Here is a 22,887-nt window from a genome sequence, read left to right on the forward strand (position 1 = left end):
GCAGATAGTGTGTCTCTGGGCAATGAAAAGTACCACCAGAAGCTTGAAATTTGGGTACCCAATCAGGAATGAGTTGCACAGACAGAAAAGTACAAGGGAATGTAGTGAGAACATTTTGGATGGAGAAATTTCACCCCCACCCTGCCTCCATTTCACTTTGGACCTGTCTGTCTCGAAGGCTGGAATACAGTTTCACAGATACAGCAGTCCAATGGAACCTCAGCAACAATGGCAAGTAATGGCGTACTATGCAATGAGGTATTTGCTTAAAATAATTGCACATTACCACACCTTACCCCACCCTATGGCTTCATCCAGATACCCTCACATTGACCTGGCTGAGATTAGTTAACAGAGTACAAAACCAAGCAGGAAAGCCAGAATGGAGAGAAGCGACTGCAGATGCTGCAACCTGGAACAACAAACAATCTGCTGGAGGGGTGCATGTGTTTGATCTTTTCCCGGCCATCAAATTACAAAGGACAAAGACAAAAAACAAACCCATGCTGCTTACGTAATAACAAGTTCCTTTTCATGGTACTTGCAGATATTTTCAAGTTCACTCGCTTCTTTTGTTTTGGGGATGGAAAAGAATATCTTGTTATATACATTGTGTCATTCTGGACCAACTTTTGACTGATTTCAAGCACTAGGAACCAATCATTCCCTGGCAAAGCCTTACCAGACTAATAAGCTGAGGTGCACCACCAAATCATTGCAAAATAATAACCATGTCAAATCTTTGAATGTCATACCTGAGAGGTCTAGCCTGTGGATTTCCAGCTTCAACGTAAGGATGGAGATAATCTTTTATATATAAATCAGCAGCACTGTTGGAATGGGTGCAAATAAGGATCCTACAGAGGGGAGAGAAACACAAAATGTTGAAAGAAGATAAGTGTAATCAAAATCTGATTGAAAGTTAGCAAGCATGATAAAGCTTAAAGGCAATTACCTAAATATTTATTCCGCGCTTTGTCAAGTTCTTGAAGATTAAATATGAGCAAGTGTGCAAACTTCCCAAGAGTAGCAGTCCTTTGATGGAATTTCTCATGTGGATGGGCCATAATCCCGTAACTACTCTTGGCAGAAACCTCAAAGAGAACAATCTTAGCTTGAAATCTTGGTTCCTGTTTCCTTTCTAACGAGTCTATTTCCTTTCAGTGTGCATAATCTGTCATCAATGCTCTATTCTCACTGATTTCTCCCAAACCACAGAACTCAGGATCATTTCCTCACTATTCTGACCTTAAGCAACTCACCTCTCTCTCTCATATACACACGCATACATGACACACTTTGCTCTGGGTTCACTGAACTTAAATAACCAATACCACAAACTGACGTTCAGTAATGGCAAAAATCAATAAATGTATGGTTTAGAATGTCGAAATTATGCCTCATTTTACAACATCCAGCATGCATCCAGGATAAACACAACCTATATGCTGGAGGCACTGATGTTCCTATGCACCTAAACCATCACCCTTCCACGTGGTAGAACAAGATGTGCACATACGAGAGTGCAGAACCTGCCCAGCATAGTGGAAGGGATAATTTGGAACACAACTTTAAGAGACACACATCTGAAAATCATTGGACTATTGTGTAAATATGAACTCATCTTGATTACGTTTGGATTTAATCAAAGGTTTTTCCGCTGCATCATACATTTCAGTGGACTAATGTCCAGGCGGTACCTGGAGAATGGGAGTAGTTACGCCAACTTACCTGTTTAGAAAAGGAAGAGCAGCAGGAAAGACAGCTGCAGTCAAGTCACTGGGCCATAGCCACCCTAGTCCAGAACAGGCTCATAATCGCAGTAGACCACCTGCGATTGCTCCATGCCATCTGCTACACCAAGAACTGTAAACCTACATCCAAAATCCTGCCCGGCATTGCATGTGCTACCTCTCACTGAACAACCACAGAAATGTGCCTAAAAATACAACTCACTCAGAAATGCAATCAAAAAACCAGTGAACTGCAGTTGCTGAAAATCTGAAATAAAAATGCAAAGTTCTGGAAATATTCATGTCAGGGAGCATCTGGGGAGAGAAATACATAGATAATGTTTTAGGTCTATGATCTTTTATCCAAGCAAGTTATGATGCAAGGTCAATGACAATGAAATGTTTACTCTTTCCCTCTCCACTGAACCTTCCAGATCTGCCAAATATTTCCAGAGTATGACCAGAAAACACAAAGAACAAACTTTTGATTTAAACCTATTGTTTACAAAAGCAAAGATCAGATTGTTAAATCTGGATTGAAATGTTATAAAACCAAGAACATGGGAACAAGGGAGTAAGTAAGTAAACTTACAAAAGGACAGTACATTCTGATGAGGAATGGGACAGAATAAAATTCTTTCATTTTTTTTGATAACAGATGAATTTCTCAGTGGCCATCAACAGAAATAACATATGGATGCCCAAACTGACAAGTTGTACTTTGGCTACATTTATTCTAGCCTACAGCAAAGCCATCTGTTGGTGCCCATTTCTGTCTCACTTCCAGCTGCATTTCAAAATGGTGCCTTTTGAAAACGTCAAACACCGACACAACAAAATTATGTTCTGCATGTTAAACAAGCAATGTACATTCTTAATGTGTGTAAAATTTATTTCACCAACTTCCAGTTGAACTTCTTTTTCAAAGGATTGTCTTAAACACCTTAAATTCATTCAGCACCATCCAATTCCAATCAGAGCCAATTGTGGTCAAAAAGTCTCACATTGCCTGCAAAATGGTATCAGGCAGTAAGACAAAACCGTCATTGGCTAGGTCAGCTCCAACTTTAAACACCTCTTTGGCATGGTGGCAAGGTGCCTGAAAATGTATTTATCTGCACAGTTTTGGTTTCTTTCTGAAACTTCTTGGAATTTCCAGCCTAACTTATAAGACAAAACCCAACAATGAATTTTCCAAATCACGTGCAAGATCTTGAGGGGTTTAGATAGAGTAATTGGAGAGAAGTTGTTCCCACTGGTGATGCACAAAAGGTATAGAGGGAATTTGAAAAACCTTTGTGCAAACAATGGGTTAAGTTCAGACTGTGAACATAGAACAGTATAGCACAGAACAGGCCCTTCAGCCCACAATGTTGTGCTGACATAGCTAATCCCTCCTACCTATAGAGTGCCCATATCCCTCCATTTTCGACTCATTCATGTGCCCATCCAAGCCCCTCCTAAAAGTCCCCAACGAAATTGCCCCCACCACCCTATCAGACAACGCATTCCAGGCATCCACCACTCTGAGTAAAAAAAACTTACTCCTCACGTTCTTCTGAATCTACCTCCTCACCTTAAATGCACGCCCTCTGGTATTGGATCACTCAATAATGGGAAAAAGATATTGCTTGTCCATCCTATCTATGCCCCTCATAATTTCCAATAGATCACTTGTCAGCCTCCGTCGCTCCAGAGAAAAGAGCCCAAGTTTGTCCAGCCTCTCCTGATAGCACATGCCCTCTAATCCAGGCAGCATCCTAGTAAACCACCTCTGCACCCTCTCTAAATTCTCAACATCCTTCCTATAGTGAGGTGACCATAATTGCACGCAATACTCTAAATGCGGCCTAACCAGAGTTCTATGGAGATGCATCATAACTTCTTGACTCCTATACTCAATACCTCAATTAATGAAAGCAAGCATTCCATAAGCCTTCTTAACCACCCTATCTACCTGTGTAGCCACTTTCAATGATCTATGAACCTGCACCTCAAGGTCTCTCTGCTCTTCAACACTGTTAATGGTCTTGCCCTTAAGAGTGTACTGCCTCTTGACATTAGTCCTACCAAGGTGCAACATCTCACATTTATCCGCATTAAACTCCATCTGCCATTTCTCTGCCCACGTCTGCAACTGATCTATATCATGTTGTATCAGTCACCAGTCTTCTACACTATTCACAACTCCACCAATCTTGGTATCGTCTGCAACCGATACAATGGAAAAACAATAGTGAAGTGGAAAGGAAGCAAAAATTAATCTGCTGGAGGAAGTCAGCAGGTCGAACAGCATCTATGAGAGGAACTGTTTCAGGTTGAAACCCTGCATTGTGATAAATGGAAAGGGGATTCATCAAATCACAGAATGGATTAGTATTTCAGGGAAAATAACTTGCAGGGCTATGGGAAAGAGTGAGGGAATGGGACTGAATATATTACTCTACAAAGAGTCAGCATGGACTTGATAGGCCCAGTGACCTCTTCCTGTGCTATGATGATTCTATGATTCTTTTTATAAAACTCAGTGTTACAAAAAAAAAACACACTTAAGATGGATTAGCTGATTATGTTAGAGAAACAAAGGACTGCCGGTGCTGGACTCCAGACAAAAAACACGATGATGCTGGAGGAACTCAGTAGGGCAGGCAGCATCTGTGCAGAAAAGCAGGCGGTCAACATTTTGGGTCAGGACCCTTCTTCAGGACTGATTATGTTTTAAATATTAAAGGGTAATTCAAAAATAAATCTTAGCATTTGAACGCAGGCAACCATGGCCAAGAATGAGAAAGGATAGCAGTATCTGCACCATAGTGGAAATATATACAGTATTTGACTATACTATGCCTAACATTCACAACTGCATTAAGATGTTTACCCAGCTACTTTTCTCATGGCCATCGAGTCATACTCTGATCTTTCATGAGTAACATAACACAGGTGTGTTCCTTTCCCATCAGTCCACCCAGAGTCTCTCTCCCTTTTTCACCTTTTCCATCCCTTCCCTCTCATCACTGAGACTCATCATCCTCCCCATCTGCCCATTACCCACACAGCTCTTTACTGGGGTTTCTTCGCCCTCAGTGCATCTTTCCTCTCCCCTTCCCCACCTGGGCCCATCTCCCATCATCCTCCCTTATCTGGTTCCACCCATCACCTACCAGCCTGCCTCGCCCCTCCTATATACTGGCTATAGCCTCTCTCTACTCTCAGTCCTGATGCAGGGTCTCGATCCCAAACATTGACCATCCCTTTGTTTCCACAGATGCTGATGACCTGCTGAGTTCTTCCAGCAATTTATTTTTTTTGCTCCAGATTCCAGCGTCTGCAGTCCCTTGCGTCTTCATGACACTTAAGGTAATATGCAAATTTTGCCACCAGGATCAGATTCTCTCTCAGAAGCTCTCTCTATAATAAAAAAAAAGTGCTGGAGATACCCAGCTGGTGTAGCAGAATCTGTCAAAAGACATAGTTGAGGGTTCAGGTCAAAAACCCTTCATCTGAACTGGGAAAGAGAGAAATCAAATTAGTCTGAGGTGTAAAGGGGAAGAGGGGTGTGAAGAACAAATGGAATGTTAGTGACAGAATGATCAGGTGGTACAATTGCTGTCTAGCCAATCATAGCTGATCCATCTGGAGTTGGTTAGATGGAGGGAGAGATGAAGGAAGCCAGTTAGACAGAAACAAACAACATGCCTTATTTCCTAACTTTGAGTTCTGATGAAGGATCTGTAACCTGAAATATTAACTCTTTCAGATTTCCAGTTTTTCCAATTCTCATTCTCTATAACTAGTTCAGTTTACACAGCACCTCAAATGCAGGCAAGTGTCTCAGGCTCTTCACAGAAATACCAACAGAATTTGCCACTGAGGCACAAATGGAGATTTTATGGAAAGTGACCAAAAGATGGGCAAAGAAATAGATGTTTTTAGAGGAGCATTCTGGAGGGGAAAGAGGTGGAGACAAAGAGGCTTTGGGATGGGATTTTAGAGTTTCAAGGCCACAATAGCTGAATTCACCAATCATTCTGACAAAGGGGCCCCGACCAGAAACATTAACTGCTTCTCTTTCTACAAATGCTCCCTGACATGCCGAGTGTTTTCAGCAATTTCATTTTAAATTTTTGGCAACTACAGTTTTTTTTAATCCTCAATCAATAATGGGGAGCAGGGTAAAATCAGTAATGCTTAAGAGACCAGATTCTAGGAGAATTCAGGAGTTTGTGGAGCCCAATATTACTGATGGCAAGACCATACAAGGATTGTAACAAAGATCCAACTTTAAAACAGAAATGTTGCCAGACCAGACACAAGTGCAGTTCATCAAACACAGGGACGGGTGAACAAGTTGGTACACAGGCTGCAAAAGTTTTAAGATAGATTGCATGAGCTGACCAAAACAAGTTGAATTAGTCAAGTCCAGAACAAAGGCAAAAGGTGAGGAATTCAGCAGCAGGTGAGCTGAGGCAGTGTCAGTCAAGTAACACTCTGCTGCTACGTGTAGGTAGTCTTAATGCTAGTCCTCACCACGACTAAATGAATCAGCTACAACTGTCACATGAATTGACTTGACCACTTGCGCTTGCACTGCTTACAACACAACAATGACATCAAGTGACAGGGTTGGTGACAAAGTTATCTGCTCAATTTAACTGGAATTTTGACCTCAATTAAAAAGAGTCCAGTTGCATTCATCTGTTGCATGGTTTGTGTTGGTCGGGGTATTTGATGCCCAGTTGCAAAATTCACAAAACTGGTTTCTTATGCAAACTGTAACCAGATATCAGAGCAGAGGTACACGATAGCAGTAAAACTGTCAGGATGATTTGATCAATTTCAAGCTGCAACAATCCCCGATCTGGTGCACAAGACAACTGATTAACTCCTCTAAAATGACTGCTACGTAATATCCACAGCCTCAAATGTGCATCCAAAACCAGTCTATTCTCATCAATGCACCAACAATTGAACTCATCTGTTGGTTTAATGGAGAGGCAGCCTTACATTAAGCTGGTATGATAGATCACTGGGATTTGAGATGCAAAGATTAAACAAACAGTGATGTAAAATGCAGGGGAGTAACTGAAATAATGGGAGAAAGAGAAAGGCAAAGAGAAAGATTTCACACAGACTACAACCTTTGGCACTGAAAACAGAACTGGATGTGAAAGATGTTAATCACTTGTACGATACATATTTTTGTTTGAACATAAGGAAAACACCTTGAATAAGACCAAATTATAAGACACCAAGCCCTACTTCAGCCCATCTCAGATATCAAATGATTTCCATCAATTCCTCATCCTTTTTGCCTATATCATCCACATTGCAAACAACTCAATATCACAATCCAGAGTGAAGCATTAACATTTAGTTTTAAGCATCAGCTAACTCCCATATTCCCCCATAATCAAAAATACCTGCATTTTCTTTGCAAAGTGTATTTGCATATGAAAGTGGATCATTGCAAAAATACATAGATGGTCAGTTATTATGTGAATGAGAAAAGATTAAGTGAAGGGCCAGTGACAGCTTAGCAGAAATATACAACTTAAGGCTAACAAAATCAGACATTACAAGGAAGCAGTTGTGCCTTGCCTGTCAAAGATCCCATGCCGCTATTCAAAAACAGTTCTCCCAATCTCACAGAATGACAGAAATTTTTAACATACAAGGAGGCTATTTGGTCCATCGTTTGCATGCTGGGGAAATTAAGAACAATTTTCCTACATCACAGCTCTCCACCTATTCCTTGTGGATTGTTGCAGCAAATGCTCTTTGGTTCCATCCAGAAATGGCCGGGTACAAAAGAAACAGTGAAGGCCATGGAGCCTGACTGCATCCTGCCTGGTGTGCTGAAGGTTTGGTTAAAAGAACTAGCTGCACCAAACTGTTTCATTACAGCTACCACACTGGCATCTAAGTAGTCAGCTATGGCTTTTTTGTTTTAAATATTTATTTATTCCTAGCCAACATTCACCCTCAACTAATAAAGTTTATTAACTACTCATTTATTTCTATATTTGTGATACAATGGAAATGGTATTCACCATATAAAAAGTCATAGAAAGATGTAGACAGCGGTACCAAATATAATATGTAGCCTTTTTTGATCTCACAAAAGCCCTAGAAACCATCACAAGGGATTAAAGAGAATCCTTCTCAATTTTGACTGAACTCAGAAATTCATCCAACTTCTGCTTCAATAATAGTATGCAAACCATCATCCTAACCAAATGGAACACCACAGAGCCAGTCCCAGTGAAGGGTCAAGCTGGATTGCTTTATTGCACCAATCTTCCATCTCAATCTGCCTCACTGCAATACTGCACCTCATCACCAACAAGCTTCTTACCAAAATGGAACTAAGCTCCAGGACAACTGGGAATCAGCTTAACCATCAACGTTTCTACTCCACAACCAAAATTACCCCAATCTCAATCACCAGTTTGCAGCATGCTGTTGGGACTTGTGTACATGCATAGAGGTTAAGTTCAAGGTCATTTCTGACTCCTTCATTGAAGCATAAGAAGGGATGGGCCTCAAACTAAACATTTGGAAAATAGAGATGCTCGATCAATCTGCCTCCACTACATATCTCAACTCAAAATACATACCGACTCAAAATAGAGTCCCTGACCAGCCATCAGTTATGGCAGGGCTTACATGCCATAACAGGCTACAAGACAAAGTCAGGCTGCATAGTTAACAACAGCGCATTCCTTCCTGATGAACTTAACACATTCTATGCACATATTGAACAGAAGGTAAGTGGATTGTCACCATCCACCCTGACAGCCTCCAATGCAGCTCAACCTGTCATCACACTGAAGGACGTAAGATCAGTCTTCTGGAGAGTGAACACGAGGAAAGCACCTGGCCCAGATGGTGTCCCTGGCCGTGTGCTTAGATCTTGTGCTGATCAGCTGGCAGAAGTATTTGCGGACATATTGAACCTCTCCCTGCTTCAATCTCAGGTTCCCACCTGTTTTAAGAAGGCCACTATAATCCCGGTACCGAAAAAAAGCAAGTTAATATGCCTCAATGACTACCAACCAATGACTCTGACATCCACCGTCTTGAAGTGCTTCAAGAGGTTGGTCATGGCTTGCATCAACTCCAGCCTCCCAGACAACCTGGACCCATTGCAACTCGCCTATCGTTGGAACAGGTCTATAGCGGATGCCATCTCCCTTCCCCTACACTCAGCCCTGGAGCATCTGGACAGTAAAGACACCTACGTTAGACTATTGTTTACTGACTACAGCTCTGCCTTCAATACAATAATACCAAGCAAGCTTGTCATCAAACTCCAAGACCTAGGACTCAACATCTCCCTCTGTAAATGGATCCTTGACTTTCTAACAAACAGACTGCAATCAGTGAGGATAAGAAGCAATACCTCCGGCATGATTATTCTCAACACTGGTGGCCCACAAGGCTGCGTCCTCAGCCCTCTACTCCCTATACACTCATGACTGTGTGGCCGATTCTGCTCTAACTCCATCTACAAGTTTGCCAATGATACCACCGTTGTAGGCCGTATCTCAAACAGCGATGAGTCGGAGTACAGGAAGGAGATAGAGAGCTTAGTGGCATGGTGTCATGAAAACAACTTTTCCCTCAACGTCAACAAAACAAAAGAACTAGTCATTGACTTCAGGAGAGGGGGCAGTGTACATGCACCTGTCTACATCAATGGTGCTGAGGTCGAGAGGGTTGAGAGCTTCAAGTTCCTGGGAGTGAACATCGCCAACAGCCTGTCCTGGTCAAGTCATGTAGATGCCACAGCCAAGAAAGCTCACCAGTGCCTCTACTTCCTCAAGAGGCTAAAGAAATTTGGTCTGTCCCCTTTGACTCTCACCAACATTCACAAATGCACCACAGAAAGCATCCTATCTGGATGTATCACGGCTTGGTATGACAACTGCTCTGCCCAGGACCGCAAGAAACTGCAGAGAGTTGTGGACACAGCCCAGCGCATCACAGACACCAGCCTCCCCTCCTTGGACTCTGTCTTTACCTCTCATTGTCTTGGTGAAGCAGCCAGCATAATCAAAGACCCCTCCCACCCAGGACATTCTCTCTTCTCTCCTTTTCCATCGGGTAGAAGATACAGGAGCCTGAGGGCATGTACCACCGGACTTAAGGACAGCTTCTACCCCACTGCAATAAGATTATTGAACGGTTCCCTTATACAATGAATGGACTCTGACCTCACGATCTACCTTGTTGTGACCTTGCACCTTATTGCACTGCACTTTCTCTGTAGCTGTGACACTTTGTACTGTTATTGTTTTTACCTGTACTACATCAACGAACTCTGTACTGACTCAATGTAACTGCACTGTGTAATGAATTGACCTGTACGATCAGTTTGCAAGACAAGTTTTTCACCGTATCTCGGTACAAGTGACAATAATAAACCAATACCTCCACCCCTAACAATCAACATCCACGATGAGACCCAAGAAAATATACATCACTTTCAATATCTGGAGTCGGTTCTCAGTGAAAGCAGACATCAGTGATGAAATTCACCATCACCTCCAGCCAACTGAGGAAAAATCTTCAAGCCTGACATCAGACTCATGGCCCAGTGAAAACCAGTAATCTGTGTGCTGCAGAGACATGGACAACCTAAAGTAGGTACTGAAGCAACAATGCTGTCTCCACAAAATCCTATAAATCCACTAGTACAATGAATGAACACATCAGTAAATGAACAGCACTTCAATGTCCACATCCCCAGCTTCAAGGTTCCAGTCATGTCCAGTTGACGGTGGGGGGGGGGGGGGGGTTGGGTGGGATATCTAAATCCTCTGCCCATCTGATATCAGATTCCACAATTTCAGGGAGGATAGGGAAAACCCACTTCATGGATATTAAGGACATAAATCGCTAGAAGATCATGACTGATCTTTTACCTCAATGCCACTTCCCTGCTCTAATTCCATGTTCTTCATTTCCTTTCGTCAATCTCCTTAGAAAAAAATGGAAGATCTTGACAAACTCACAGGAAACTCCAGCTAGCGACCACTTGAAATGGAGAAGGAGCAACCAAAAAGGCACTTGAATCTTTACAATAGGAGCATGCAGAGGCCAGGCACAAACAGTGCAAGGATCACACATATCTCAAATAATTCATTCACTTGGTCAAGCACCATCTACCCCATCAAAAAGCAACAAATTGGCTGTGAAGCAGGTTAGGAAATAAGAGGCATAACAACAGTTCTGCTTCCTTTCTGTCAAAAGGGTATTGAAGACTAATGCACACATTGTCAAGCTGAACCCTGAGAAAACACTTATTATGGATCCCAAAACAGCAATGAGTCGTAGAGCAATACAGCACAGATACAGACCCTTCAGCCCAACCAGTCCATGCTGACCACAGTGCCCACCCAGCTAGTCCCAATTGCCTGCATTCGGCCCATATTCCTCCAAGCCCTGCCCCTCCATATACCTATCTTAAATGATACTATTGTACCTGCCTCAACCACTTCCTCTGGCAACTCATTCCATCTACTCACCACCCTCTGCATGAAAAAGTTAACCCTCAAGTCCTTTTTAAATCTCTCCCTTCTCACCCTAAACCTATGCCCCCACATTTTAGATTCCCCTACCCTGGGGAAAAAACTGTTTCTGCCCACCTTTTCTATGCCTCGCATAATTTTAAACACTTCTATAAGGCCGCCCTCATTCTCCTACGTTCCAAGAAATAAAGACCTAGCCTGGCCAATCTCTCCCTATAAATCAGGCCCTCTAGTCCTGGCATGAAACAAAGCTCAGAGGGAATTTGGACTAACTAGGATATGCAACCAATTCACAAAGAATGGTAACTATTTTTAATGGGTTGCCCCAAGGAGGTGATTGCACTGAGTAACATGAGCAAATTTAAGACAGAATTCACAAATTTGAGACAGAATTCACACTGGCATTTGGAGAGAAAATTAATTGAGAAATGAAGTAGTCATCCATTTTATGTTTGAATTCCAATGCCAGCCAGATGGATCAAATTGAATTCTAATTATTCAACAATTTCCATTAACTGCTATAGGTTTGCCTTCATAATCACTCTTTCCACTGCCAACTTGTTGAGTAGTTTGCCATTATGTTTCACACATATAATTTCACATGCCAGCAATTCAGTTTGGAATGGAAAGGCAGGCGAAGAGTTTGAATATTGGCCAGGGTGAAAAGCCTGAAGTTTTGGGTTTGAACAAACAGCCTGAGATGACTAACATTTGGATTTGTGGGGTCGATATGTGCTTTCTGAATTGGAGCAACCACCAAATAAATGAGGTAGAAAGCAGAGCGCAAAGAAATGAGGAATGTTAATTTTCAATGTTCAAACTTCAACACACGCCTTTTTTGGAGATGATTTCTAAGATGAGGAAATATATTGGCAGTGGAAAGACTGACTACGAAGCAATTAATGGAAATCTTGGAAATGAGTGAAAATGGTACTGATGGTATTGAAGTCTGTTGTGATGTCACTTGTTGAGTGCTGGTCAATTGTTCTCTGTCCACCTCCAAAACCAGCATTACTTCCACTGCCTCAGTTATGGCTAGCACAGAGCAAGGATTAAATTTAGGAATTCCTTGACCTGTACTGTTCAGCTAATTCCAGGGGAATTTCCTCCAGTGATTGATGAGGCACTTCAAATCTTATACAGATGAACCCATCCATTGTTGCTACTCATCGAGAAAAAATTTCTTTAAAAGGAACATAAGGTTAAAATAATTGCACTAGAAATCTTACCTTGTGTCCTGTTGTTTTAGTATGTGCTTGACTGCCTGTGCTAACGTGAATGTTTTCCCAGTTCCATAGGGTCCAATGATGAGAACAGGAGGAAGGTGGATGGAAAGTGGAGTTGTGATTGCCAGAATAGCCTCCTTCTGTTTAGTATTCAGCCGGGGATCCAACTGCTCGTCCCATTGTCTACTCCAGTAGGACAAAACAAAACAACTATTTGCAACTCATGATACTCTTGATGCCAAAATGTTAGGATATAGATTTTTCAATAAAAGATATTATACCTAAAATTTACAACATCCAAATGACGTTGTAGAGATATTGCCCATCTGGAAAAAAAAACCCAAAAAGTAAATACTATGGTTAACTGTGGAAAATCAGTAGCATGGAATATTAACTAATCCTCTTTCATAGATTTACACATGTTCCATTGAGCATGTTGCATGGAACTAATGATACATGGATTCACAAGAAACAGGACAAAAGTGAACCTAGACTCTTTTTGTAAAAGTTTCCAATATTTTATAGTAAGTTGGACATACAGTATAGGAGGACCATTCATATATGGGCAAGGGACACCACATCAACCATTTAGAACTTCTCCAGTTAAAAAGGACAAACTGAACACTTCCCATTGATCCAAATATCCACAATTTTAGCCAGCTTGACAAGTGCAATTATTCTATTAACACTGTATAATTAGCAAGTCTACTGCTCCTTCAGCACTGTAACCACAGACAGGTCTTTAATAAAATATGTTTATCATTATATCTGGAGTTGAAACAGAAGACATTGAGGGAATTGATACACAAAATCCTATTCTGAGTAACTATTTGCAAAGAGAAATTACACACAATATGTTGACACATCCGTAAAGGAAAAACACTGCTGGATTTAGGAATGCAATTACATGAATGTTTCACGTTTTCCTTAAGAACATACCGTCAATCCAGAGCTTTTTGTAAAACTGAAATAAAAAAGTTTCTAATTTTAAAAACTATGAAAATCAGTTACATGCTGTTAATCTCACATGAATTATTACTCCCAATCAACAGGTTAACTATGTTTTACTGAATTTTGTGCATGAATATACATGAATGCAAATTTTCCAACCTGCTTTTCTCTCTCTGACAGAATGGTCAATCCAACCTTATGTTTTTGAAAACACAGCTGAAGGAGGGCTAGGAAATGTGCCCAAATCTATATGCCAGCTTCAATAAAGCCATCTGTGGTGAGCGGCATGACTGATGTAATATTAATGCCACATTCTCAACTGTCAGCTTGTTGGCACAGCATACCTGATGGGGCTCCAGGGAATAGTGGGAAACATGCAGACATCTGGAAAGAGAATACTGTTGTCCTTGATTCTGTCCAGGGCATAATGCATTTCACAGAGGGGCAAGCGATTGAGTTGAAACTGAAGTTCAACCTATGAATTAATAAGGTAGTTGTCAGTGGTTCAAAAATATGTTCAATAGCAAGATAAATACCTATGTAATGCTGAGTATAATTGTGATCTTCACAAAGATAAAGCTAAAGACTTTAAATAGAAAAGATTTGTACGTATTTCACTTTTATAATGTTTAAATTTAAAGGAACTAACAGGGTATTATTAGTACAGAACTTCAAAAATCAGTTCAAGAATTATATCTGTTTTGAAGTACCTCCTGTTAGTAAAGAATGGTTTCAACCGTACACATGATGAAAAGAGTACCAAGTATGAAATGGCTGACATTTCCTCTACAAGCAGCTTCTCATTAGCTGGAGAAGCTGGAACCCAAAAAAGAGCAACTGAAATGATTTTTTCAAAACACCTCATGCAGGCAAACAGAAACAGATTTCTAAACAAAATTAAGATAATAGTTACTTATATAAAATTCTTGACTGAAACCAATATATTAAGCAAACAAATATATCCAGTTCAATTTTCTTCCACTACATTTTTGAATCACAGTCACACGGCTGGAATCTCAAACTTCAATGATAGTTGCACCACTGCCTGGTGCTGATATTGAGTGCTCTACAAATATGCAGATTTTGATCTGCTTTTTCTATGCCAGTATCTTCTGACCTTGCAATCTATGCTAGTCTTAAAGGTTTGTCCTTCCTAGTGCATAAAAGGACCCTATAAAAAGTTATCTTCCTTTTAAGGCCTGATACAAAGCTTATAATTTACATTTAACTTGTAAAATTCGGTAAAAAAAAACAAACTTTCCATATCTTTCTTTTCCCACTTCTTCCAATATGTTTGTATTTGTTCAGGTAAAATCTGCCCACCTACAATTGGGCAGGTCAGAGGATGAGTTATCAACTCCTACATTAATTAGTGAAGGTAATGTCTTTGTGTGATGTTTCTTGATTTAAATTCATCTTTGCTTCTCCGCGCCCCCCCCCCCCCCAAAATATAGGTGTCTCCACTTGTGCACACAACAACTCTTGCACTGACTGCCAAAAAGTATGTTATGACAAATTAATCTGCTATGCACATTTTCTCACATTTCCTTTCAAGCGAAGATGAAACTTGGGTGTGGAGTGACTCCACAGTTAACCTCTGGAAACTTGCCTAAATTCCTTTTATTCAAGGGTGCACCTGATTGGTGAGAGTCAGCAGCTAATTGCTTATGAGAGTTAACCATTAAGCCTGAGATTCTTCCTTTGCCCAATGTCCAAACATTAGTGAGAACAGAGGCCAGTTTACCTTTCCCTAATCCAGAAGCAATGAAACCACATTGACCTTGCTGTGCAAAAGGCAAAATATTACAAATTATGGAGAACTAAAATAAAAAAAGTGCCATAAGGACTCAGGTTAGAAGAAGCTAAATCACAAGCAACAAACACAGTTGACCAGGTTGGAAGAAGGGCAGGTGAATCTCTGCCTCACTTGGAAGAGCTGTTTATGTCCCTGGATGATGGTGAGAGAGGAGATGAAGGGACTGGTGCTACCCATCCTATGGTTGCAAGGTAAAGTACCAGGTGAGAGGGAGGGATGAGTGGACTAAGGAGTCATGAAGAAAATGGTCCCTGTGGAAAGTGGGAAGGAGAGGGGAAGATGTGACTGGTGATGGGATCACTTGGTAGCTGGCAGAAATGGCAGAGGATGATGTGTTGGATGAGGAGACTGGTGGGTGAAAGGTGCAGACCAAGGGAACTCTATCACTGTTCTGTTTGTCGGGGGGGGGGGGGGGGGGGGGGGGGGGCGTGGTTGGAGCTGACATGTGGGGAGTAAACAGTAAACCTTTCAATGGCTAACCTCCAAATCAGTTGGAGGCATTTAAGAGACTGTTAGCTAGGCACATGCACATGGATGTAAGAAAAATGGAGGGTTGTGGGCTGTGTAGGAGAGAAGGGTTAGATTGATCATGGAGTAGGTTTATACAGGTCGACACAACTTCGTGGGCCAAAGGGTCCATTCTGTGCTGTACTGTTCTATGTTCATATACACACAGGTATTTTTGAGAGAGACCAAAGATGGTAATTCAACAATGCTTTTCTTCACATCCTAGGAGGTGTAATTAGCTCTTCCATTCCCACTATTTCCAATCCTGTTTGAATTGAGCAAATAACATAACAGTCAAAGTCAAAACACAAAGTCAAAAGCAGAAAACCTAAGATAACCTGCACAACACCAAAACAGAGAGGTCTGGGGAAATTTGCAGTTCTACATTGAGACACAACAAGGTTGAACATTAAGAAAGGTCATAGAAATTACTTCAATTTTCAAGTTAAATAACTAAAAGCCAAAACAATGGTTTGAATTGAGCACCAAATAGAACTTAAAAACAGTTATGATTTATTTTAATTATAATTTCACCTGTCTGCAGGTAACCTACAGCAGGACGGCATTTGGGATGCTACAAACATCACAGAATATCCTCACTGCCAAGTAAAAGTCTCTTCTTCCTACAGTTACACCTGTTTGTTTTTATGTGGTGCAGGTAGAAAAAGAAATGTAGATGTTCCAATGTTTGAATAACAGCACATGCATTTCCAATAACGAATTCCCTCAAACCAGGAGAGGTCCAAATGCCATTAAGACTTGACAAGAGAAACTAAAAGGCAAGGTGTTTCCTTTTAGAGAAAGGGATATGGGAAGGAGGACAGAGAACAAAGAGAGGCGAGTTGCATGCCACATTCAGCAGTATATTGATGTACTGACCAATCTTTTAGCTACAGGTAATGTTATATTTTATAGGTATGGAATATTAAAAGAGCAACAAAAATTTTAAGTATTCAGAAAAAAATTAAGATACTTAATATTTATGTTCCCACACGAGTACTGCCTGCAGAAAGCCTTGGAAAAAATATCACCTAAAATGTTAGTTTATAAAATTCAAGTGCATTATTTTGGGGGTGGGGTTAAGTATTGGCAAGAATTTAAAAAAGTGAAAAAATAAATGCATCTTTTCCAGGGTGGCACGCAGTAACCAGTGCTTGGGCCTCAGCCATTCATAATACCTATCAATGACTTGGATAAGGGAACAGAATATTACATTTTGAAGTTTGTTGACGATACTAAACTTGGTAGGATTAAGAATTCAGAGGAGGATGCAGAGAGACATCAAGGCAACTTAGATTGAGGGAGTGGGCAAAAACATGCAGATGCAGTTTAACTTGGATAATTGTGAAGTTATTGACTTCAAAAGGAAAAACAGAAAGATGATGTGGTTATTTAAATGGTGCTAGATTGCTAAGCGATATACAAAGAGTTTGGTGTTTCTATAGACCAATCACTGAATGCAAGCATGCAGATAGCAAATGGTATGTTAGCCTCCACAGCAAGATGATTTGAGCACAAGAGCCACGATGGCTTACTAAAATTATACAGGGCCTTTTTGAGGCCACACATGGAGCAGTGTGTACAATTCTGGTCTCCTTAACTAAGGAAGGATCTATTTGCCATCGAGGGACTGCAGACCTGTTCCTGGAAAGGAAGGACTGCCGTATAGGGACAGATTAGATCAAGTAGATTTGTATACACTAGGGTTTAGAAGAACAAGAGGGGAACTATTTGAAACTCTCAAAATCTTATCAGAGTTCGACAGGCTGAATGCAAGAAGGAAGTTTCCCCTGGCAGGAGTGCATTGAACCAGCAGTTACTGTCTCAGGATATAGGCAAGACATTTAGGATATGGATGAAGAGAAATTTCTTCACTCTGAGGGGGGTGAACTGGTGGAATTTGCTAGAACAGAAGGCTGCAGAGCCTAAACTACCAAATGTATTGAAGAAGACTGATATATTTCTGGACACAAGGTGCATTACAGGAATGGCGAGAGGGCAGGAATATGGTATCAAGATAGCCAGCAATGATTATATTGAATGATGGAGCAGGCTCAATGCAGAAATTGCCTACCCTTGCACCAAATTTGAGGTTTCTATATTTCTCGCAATACAACAACCATTTTACACGGTGTTTTAAGTTCAAAAGTCATAAAACAAGCTCAAGTGCAGCAAAAAAAAAATAAATTACCTGCATCTCTCGATCTGCTCGAAGCTTGAGCTCCTCGCAACATTCCTTGGTCAGTCTCAAGTAAATGCATTCCTTAGTTTTCTCTTCAATCATGGCTTCATAAACCTTCTCTTTGGTTCCCTGGACTTGCATGGACCTCTCTTTAGTTATTGGCAACAGCAAAACAGAATTGACTTTGGTCATTACTAATCGTCCAGCCAAAGTTTCTTCTGAAAGAGTCTCTGTGAGTTTGAAGCGAGCAAAAAGCTGTCCACTCTGAGCATATTTAGCACCGCCTGAAACACCAGTAAGCATGAAGTTTGCTACCAGATATAAATTTACTTTAATGTTGAACCTGCAAATTAAACAGAGATCCTTCATTAAAATGTGATGCATTTTTCAAGTAGTTATACAATGCCATAACAGCTGTGTTGTTCAGAAACAATGCATAATAAAATTACTGTAGATGCTGGAAATCTGAAATAGAAATGGAAAATGCTCAGCAGGTTGGGTAACATCTGTGTTGAAGGAAAAACAATTAACGTCCTGGGTCCATGATATTCAGTAAAATGAAAGTTCATTAACATGAAAAGTTAACTTGTTTCTCTCTCCATAGCTACTTCCCGCGCAAGTTTTTTCTCCACCGCCCCCCCCCCCCCCCCCCCCCCCTTTTAAAACATTGGTAATTTCATTTTTGAGGAAATTGATAAAATAGAAACACGCAGCCAACAATTTGCTGAAGTGTTCATTGTTGTCAAGGACCAATTACCAACCACATCCCACTTTGTTTCCTTTACCAACACCATGCTATCTGCACCCCACCACAATCAGTGGTATCAAGTGGTACAAAAAAGTCATTTGGCATCACAATGTAACCAAAATACATCAGTGGGAAGCATCTGCAACCAAAATTGCTCCAGCTCAAGATCAGAGAACTTGATCAAGACAAGGAACAAATCAAAGAAAAAGTAATAAGCAGTTTTAGGCTGAGTATTAGGAGATTAGTGAATGGTACTAAGACAACAAGCTAGCAGTTGTGAAGACATACAGGCAAGGAAAATGGTAAAGGGACAGCCTGACACAGGAATTTCAAGTCTGATGCACAATGCCGACAGGGAAAGTAAAGATTCTGAACATGACATCAAATACATTACAAATAAAAAGAGGTGGTTTTCGTGAAACAGGAATTAGCAATTTTGTTAGGAACTGGCACAACAAGGTATTCAGTTCAGGAGCAATTATTGGTGAACAACAAAGACTGGCTTTGCCAGTGATGCTACATCCCGTAAACAGAAAATCATGAAGGAATGAAGGAGCTACATCAGAGTTGGATAGTTTACAGATGGGCTCTCTACTCTGTAGACAAAAATATGTCCTGCATTCCATGTTGCCTCTCAGGCATTAAGATAAAGGATATTTTGGAAAGACTAAGATTACGGAAAATCCTCCTCATACACAAGTCACTGAAAATGAACATGCAGGTGCAGCAGACATTTAGAAAAGCAAATGTTATGTTGGCCTTCATTACAAAAGGAATGATATCTGACTGCAGTTATAAAGGGCCTTGGTGAGAGCACACCTGGAATATTGTGTACAGTTTTGGTTTCCTTTCCTAAAAAAGGGTATATTACTATAAAGGGATTACAGTGAAGATTCATGAGACTGGTCCCTACAATGACAGGTGTGTCACATGAGAAAACATCAAGGAGGTAGGGATCTATTATCTAGGGTTTAGAAAAATAAGAGAATGAGAAGTGGCCACATTAAAACATACAGAACTTTGAGGACTCATCAAGGTAGGTACCAAGAGCATGTTTTGAGGAATCTAGAACCAGGGAGTAAGTCTCAAAATAAGGGAAAGGCCATTTATAACTGAAATGAGGAGAAATTCCTTCATTTAGAATGCTCTGCCCTAGATAACTGTAGAGGTTTCATCATTAATTATATTCACTATACAGATCAACAGGCTTCTGTATATTAAAGGAATGAAAGGAAATGGGGAAAAGGGAAGAAAATTATGTCTAAGGTAGAAGATTGATGATTTTATGAATGGCAGCATAGGCTTTGGGGACTGGATGGACTACTTCTATTTTTTACGTTCTTTGTAAACCAGTCCATCATGGTATGTAGGGGAAAAGTAGATCCAAGGTACTGCAAAAAAAATTGATGAAACTTCAAAGATGCTGAACTCCAGGCTGAAAATGGGAAGGGTGCCATTATACAACTAGTGGGTGTGACAGGAAGAGGTTTTCATTTTATTGGATATCAACAAAAATGGGGAAGATGAAACCTAATCCCTAGGGATGAGTTTGCTGATGAAAAATGGATCTAACAATAGATAGGATATTGATCATTCATAATTGATACACTGAAAATAACAGCAACAAGTAGAGAAGCTAGCAATGAGGGTAATATACAGAAGGAATAAAGAAAGCAGATAAGGAAAACCATACTGTCCAGCTGTAAGACAACAGAATCAAAGAAAAATATGCACCATAAAGTACAAACTAAATTGATGGGAAGGTATTCTCAGGTGAGAAAAACAGGAAAAAGTAAATACCATTAGATCTAATTTTACCTTTCTAACCTAAATGTATCAACAGAAATTTGGCTGTAAACTAGGTAGGACTCTCTTCCAGATTTAACATCTTTTGAACGTGGACTAAAGACTACAAAGCAGCAATATTGATAGAGCAGGGAATGCATGCAGTATAGAGGTGTAATACAAAATAAAAGACTTTAGATAAAAATCAGTGTGCTTAGAATTTGAAGATAAGAGAGGATGATATTGGTGGAGTTGCACTGCAGAAATGCTGAGAGAGGTAAATTGAAGAAAATGTCTGTAGAGAGATCAGGAGCAATTCATTAATCTCAGAGGGTTGAGTGTCTTTGGAAGTGCCTTGCTCAAAAAAGAGAGAAAGCAGAGCCTCAGAATATTTTTAAGACAGAGATGGACAGATTCTTGATAAGGTGGTGAAAGGTTACTGCAAATAGATGTGAATGCAGAGCTGACGATACAAACAGATCAGCCATGACCTTACTAAATGGTAGAGCAGGCCAAAGCATGTATTACTGATCCAAATTTACCAAATACTCAAAATCCAATATAAATTAATTTATTCTTAAACAAAATTAACCAAGTTTGGGAATTTCCAAGACACATAAATGCACACATTAATATACTTCCTTTCAATATCACTGGCTACTTATGAACATTAGCCAAGTTGGTTTTTCATATTTCATGCCACACCTAGACAGTCCAAGGTACGGACACAAAAACTACAAGTGGGTGGATTACTAGTGAATAAGTGACTGTATTTTGTGCATATTCAGAAATCATCTCCTGGGTGCAACTCTGTTACCAACTGCAATTACAAAAAACCCTGCAAAAACAAGATAAATTCAAGTTTCAGATGCGACTCACTCTCAACTACCCCTTCACATGGCCCAGTAAGCCACTCGTTTCAGGAGGCAATTAGTGAACTGCTCTGCCCAGGACCGCAAAAAACTGCAGAGGGTTGTGGACACAGCCCAGCGCGTCACGGACACCAGCCTCCCCTCCTTGGACTCTGTCTACATCTCTCGCTGTCTTGGTGAAGCAGCCAGCATAATCAAAGATCCCACCACCCGCGTCATTCTCTCTTCTCTCCTCTTCCATCGGGTAGAAGATACAGGAGCCTGAGGGCACGTACCACCAGACTTAAGGACAGCTTCTACCCCACTGTGATAAGACTATTGAATGGTTCCCCTATACAATGAGATGGACTATGACCTCACGATCTACCTTGTTGTGACCTTGTACCTCATTGCACTGCACTTTCTCTGTAGCTGTGACACTTTACTCTGTACAGTTATTGTTTTTACCTGCACTACCTCAATGCACTCTGTACTAACTCAATGTAACTGCACTATGTAATGAATTGACCTGTACGATCGGTATGCAAGACAAGTTTTTCACTGTACCTTGGTACAAGTGACAATAATAAACCAATACCAAATGCTAGCCTGACCATAAATGTCCACATCCCCTAAATATTTAAAAGAGGTAAAAGAGTGAATATTCATGTGAAACCCAATATGAATATTCACTGTCAGTGTAACTGGTGCGTAGCTCCCCTCACTTCCCAATGCTCACATTATGTATATAATATTGCCTTCCTCTATCTATTTACAATGAAATGTGTGTGTATGTTTTATTTGATGCTGTAATTGTTAGCATTGGTTTAAAATGCAAAGAAGCTCTATAGCCCATCTTGCCCTCCCAAAGAACAGACATATCACAGTGTGGTACAGTATTATTTTAAATAAATTCACCATGGTCTTGCTGCTGCAGAGTTCAAAACACCTTCTCTTCACCCAAGACCTGATTAAAAACATCCTCTGCTGGTTGTAAAAGGTCCTTGCTGAAATGAGTTTAGACAGCTTAACCCAATGGGCCGGGTCTAACACATAAAAACTGCCCAAAGGTCTGCACAAATTTCTGCAAACTTAGTAATTATGTTGCTTTGAAAAAAAAAATGAACATTGATAAAAGGTTAGGGAACCATCAATATCACAACCAAGACTACAGCACAGAAACTAGTGGCTTTCTAATTGCATTCAGGCATTAAACAGTGATTGACGTCAGAAACTGAGTTATTGCCTACTTATTGTCAATTTGCACGGTGCTGAGCTTTAGAACTTACCCTACCGTAATAAAGGAACAATGGCATACCTATCATTTCACTAGTTTCACTAGGCAGCTGTGCCACCTGCTGGTGCTATCATTTGTTATTCAAGGCAGCAAAAATTTCACATCTACTACTACTAAAATATTCAGATATGTTGCCTGTTACCAATTACTTCAACCTGTGAAGACATTAAGCCAAAACTTGAAGGAGATATTACCTAAAACTAAAATAGAAAGGGTAGTTGATCTTCTAAAGCATTAAAGGAAAGTGCAAATGCACAA

At 40.5% G+C, this 22,887-nt stretch overlaps 1 protein-coding gene across 6 annotated transcripts in view; it reads right to left on the reverse strand.

The window, feature by feature from the left end:
- Window positions 1–22,887, reverse strand: part of helz (helicase with zinc finger) — a 246,256-nt gene that overhangs the window by 144,268 nt on the left and 79,101 nt on the right. For 3 of the 6 annotated variants that reach the window (XM_052033176.1, XM_052033177.1, XM_052033178.1), the window contains 5 exons: window positions 17,958–18,291; window positions 13,788–13,918; window positions 12,774–12,818; window positions 12,496–12,678; window positions 756–857 (listed from right to left, as the gene is read on the reverse strand). In XM_052033176.1, the coding sequence (XP_051889136.1) occupies window positions 756–857; window positions 12,496–12,678; window positions 12,774–12,818; window positions 13,788–13,918; window positions 17,958–18,291 (795 nt within the window). The remainder of the gene's footprint in view (window positions 1–755; window positions 858–12,495; window positions 12,679–12,773; window positions 12,819–13,787; window positions 13,919–17,957; window positions 18,292–22,887) is intronic. The other 3 variants (XM_052033179.1, XM_052033181.1, XM_052033180.1) reach the window with 3 other exon arrangements.

Source organism: Pristis pectinata, chromosome 18 (assembly GCF_009764475.1).
Source record: "Pristis pectinata isolate sPriPec2 chromosome 18, sPriPec2.1.pri, whole genome shotgun sequence".
Taxonomy (NCBI): Eukaryota; Metazoa; Chordata; class Chondrichthyes; order Rhinopristiformes; family Pristidae; genus Pristis; species Pristis pectinata.